Source organism: Trichechus manatus, unplaced genomic scaffold (assembly GCF_000243295.1).
Source record: "Trichechus manatus latirostris isolate Lorelei unplaced genomic scaffold, TriManLat1.0 scaffold00128, whole genome shotgun sequence".
In the NCBI taxonomy this organism is placed as follows: domain Eukaryota; kingdom Metazoa; phylum Chordata; class Mammalia; order Sirenia; family Trichechidae; genus Trichechus; species Trichechus manatus.
Genome location: NW_004444064.1, coordinates 2,342,325 through 2,345,085, shown reverse-complemented (window position 1 = coordinate 2,345,085; position 2,761 = coordinate 2,342,325). Strand labels below are relative to the sequence as shown.

Here is a 2,761-nt window from a genome sequence, read left to right as displayed (position 1 = left end):
CAGCACCATGCACACAAAGTCAGGGAGCCTAGGGGCTCTGGGCACACAGGAGGCAATGAGGGGCCAGGTGTGGGGGAGTCGGGGAGAGGGATGCGGAGCCCAGGACCACCCACATGCATGGAACCATGGGGGGCCCAGCCATGAGCAGTGTGGGCTCATACCACAGGCCCCGCCGCAGGGCTGTGACCAGGTCCTATCCCCCCCAGAGGTCAGGCTCACACCACAGGCCCCCCCTGCAGGGCCATGACCACGTCCTGTCCCCCCAGAGGTCAGGCTCACACCACAGGCCCCTCCGAAGGGCCATGACCACGTCTTGCCCCCCGCCCCCGCCACTCACACAGAGAAGACCGACTGCCCCGTCAATGTCTACTTCGTCCTGGACACCTCGGAGAGTGTCACCATGCAGTCGCCCACCGACAGCCTACTCTACCACATGCAGCAGTTCGTGCCGGAGCTCATCAGCCAGCTGCAGGATGCCTTCTACCTAGACCAGGTGGCCCTGAGTTGGCGCTACGGTGGCCTGCACTTTTCCGACCAGGTGGAGGTGTTCAGCCCACCAGGCAGCGACCGCGCCTCCTTCATCAAGGCACTGCAGGGCATCCGCTCCTTCCGCCGGGGCACATTCACTGACTGTGCACTGGGCAACATGACTCAGGAAGTGCGGCGACATGGCACAAAGGGCGTGGTCAACTTCGCTGTGGTCATCACCGACGGCCACGTCACCGGCAGCCCCTGTGGGGGCATCAAGATGCAGGCTGAGCGGGCGCGAGAGGAGGGCATCCGGCTCTTTGCTGTGGCCCCCAACCCCAACCTGAACGAGCCGGGTCTGCGGGACATCGCCAGCTCGCCACATGAGCTGTACCGCAGCAACTATGCCACCATGCAGCCCGGCACCACAGACATCAACGAGGACACCATCAACCGCATCATCAAGGTCATGGTGAGCTGCCACAGCCTTGGGGGACTGGGAGCCACAACCAGGGCCACTGTCCACTAGCCAGCTGTGACGGGGGGCAGTCTGCCCACTCCTGGCCTCAGTTGACCCCCTCTGTAAGGGAGGAGACCAGAGGAGTGAGCTCAGGGCACCATCAACCCGTGTCTAGTGGCCCCACCGGACGCAGCAGAGCTGTGCTGGGTCTCAGTCCGTGTCTAACCAGGCTCTCTCTGCCTTTTCTAGAAACACGAAGCTTACGGCGAGGTGAGTGGCACTTCCTGGCTCTGTCACCCTGGCTCTGCCCTCTAGGACGTGGCTGACTGGAGATCACACTACATTCCCGGCTTCTGGAGGGCTGGGGTGGATGGGCCAGTTGGACAAGAGGAGCGGGAGCCAGATGTCTGTTCCGTGTTGGGACGAGAGGCTCTAGCCCCAGCCAGGCTGGGTTAGTCCTGAAGGTCAGGTTAGGGGTCACCACAAGTGTGGTAAGTGAAGGAGCTTAAGGTCGAGCATCCAGGCTGGCCCGCTGAGCCAGGGTCAAGAGGATCACATGGCTGCCTTGGAGCTCTGCTAGACATGGGACACAGTGTGTCCAGGGTGGTCCCTGTTCTCCCAAGGGTACCAGCACCTCTGGGCCCATGACGGTGCCACCACATCTCCACAAGTCTCTACTCTGACACCCAGCTCACAGCCCCAGGAAGGCGGCGGGTGTCTGAGGTGTACACCCTGTCTTAGCACCGGTGTTCACAGACGCAGAAGTTCAGTATTTCCATGTACACCTGCCTGGTGCATGCTCAACGGCTCTTTAACCCTCGTTAATCCCAGTTGTTGTCAGTCGTAATCCGGCCAGGGTTTTCCAGACCTGGAACAGAACGCGTGTGCGGACCCCAACCCCTGTGGCTGAGAACCGGGCCCGCCGAGCTGCTCTCTGTGGGTGGCCTTCTAGCGCGTACTTTACCAGGCCACCAGCCGTGCCCGGGAGGGTCCACCGGGGAAGCTCCCTCTCTCTCCTCTCCTGTGTTCCTGTGAGGCCAGCCTGAGACCTCACATCCTTCCCTTTGTCTGCTGGGAGCCAGTGTTTTGGCTGGCAGATGAGCATAGCTCCTGGGGCGTTGGGTGCTGGCCTCGCTCCCTGGTGGGATACAGCCTCAGGCCATGCGGTTTGTAACTCACCACTCAGCCCGCAGAGGTGGCGGTTAAGACACAGGTGAGCAGCCGGGCCAGGTCTTCCACATTCAGAGCACATGGTCCAGCACCCAACCTGGCCTAAGAGGGGGCCTCCTCCTGTGGCGGGGCAGCCGGGCGTGGGATCAGGTGTTGTGGGTCACCACACCAGTGGAGGGTCCTCACCCGGCAGCATGATGCCATCCACATCTCTCTGGAGCCAGTCTCCCCATCCCCTGCCAGCCATGCCCATCAGAAGTCCAGGAACAAGGAGCAGCAGAGTTGGGGACAGAGGCTACTGGAGCCCTCTTAGGCTGAGGGAAGCCCCCTTCTGTCACTGGGGCCTCAGTACCCTTGGGTTACTCTGGGGAGGCTGAGTTCTTCCTGGAGCTCTGACTTCTTCATGATTCTGGCCCATCCCCATGACCTGATACTCCTTCCCTGCCCCTGACCCCTGTGACCTGACCCTCCTTCCCTGCCCCTGACCCAAGTGACCTGGCCCTCCTTCCCTGCCCCTGACCCCTGTGACTTGACCCTCCTTCCCTGCCTGCACACCCATGACCTGACCCTCTTTCCTTGCCCCTGACCCCCGTGACCTAACCCTCCTTCCCTGCCCCTGACCCCCATGACCTGACCCCCCTTCCCTGCCCCTGACCCCCATGA

General features: G+C 62.3%; 1 protein-coding gene across 1 annotated transcript in view; it reads left to right on the top strand.

Moving 5' to 3' along the window:
• Positions 1–125: 125 nt before the first annotated feature.
• Positions 126–2,761, top strand: part of COL6A2 (collagen type VI alpha 2 chain) — a 23,646-nt gene continuing 21,010 nt past the window's right edge. The window contains exons 1-3 of the mRNA XM_004384843.1: positions 126–147; positions 267–940; positions 1,178–1,198. Coding sequence (XP_004384900.1) covers positions 126–147; positions 267–940; positions 1,178–1,198 — 717 coding nt within the window. The remainder of the gene's footprint in view (positions 148–266; positions 941–1,177; positions 1,199–2,761) is intronic.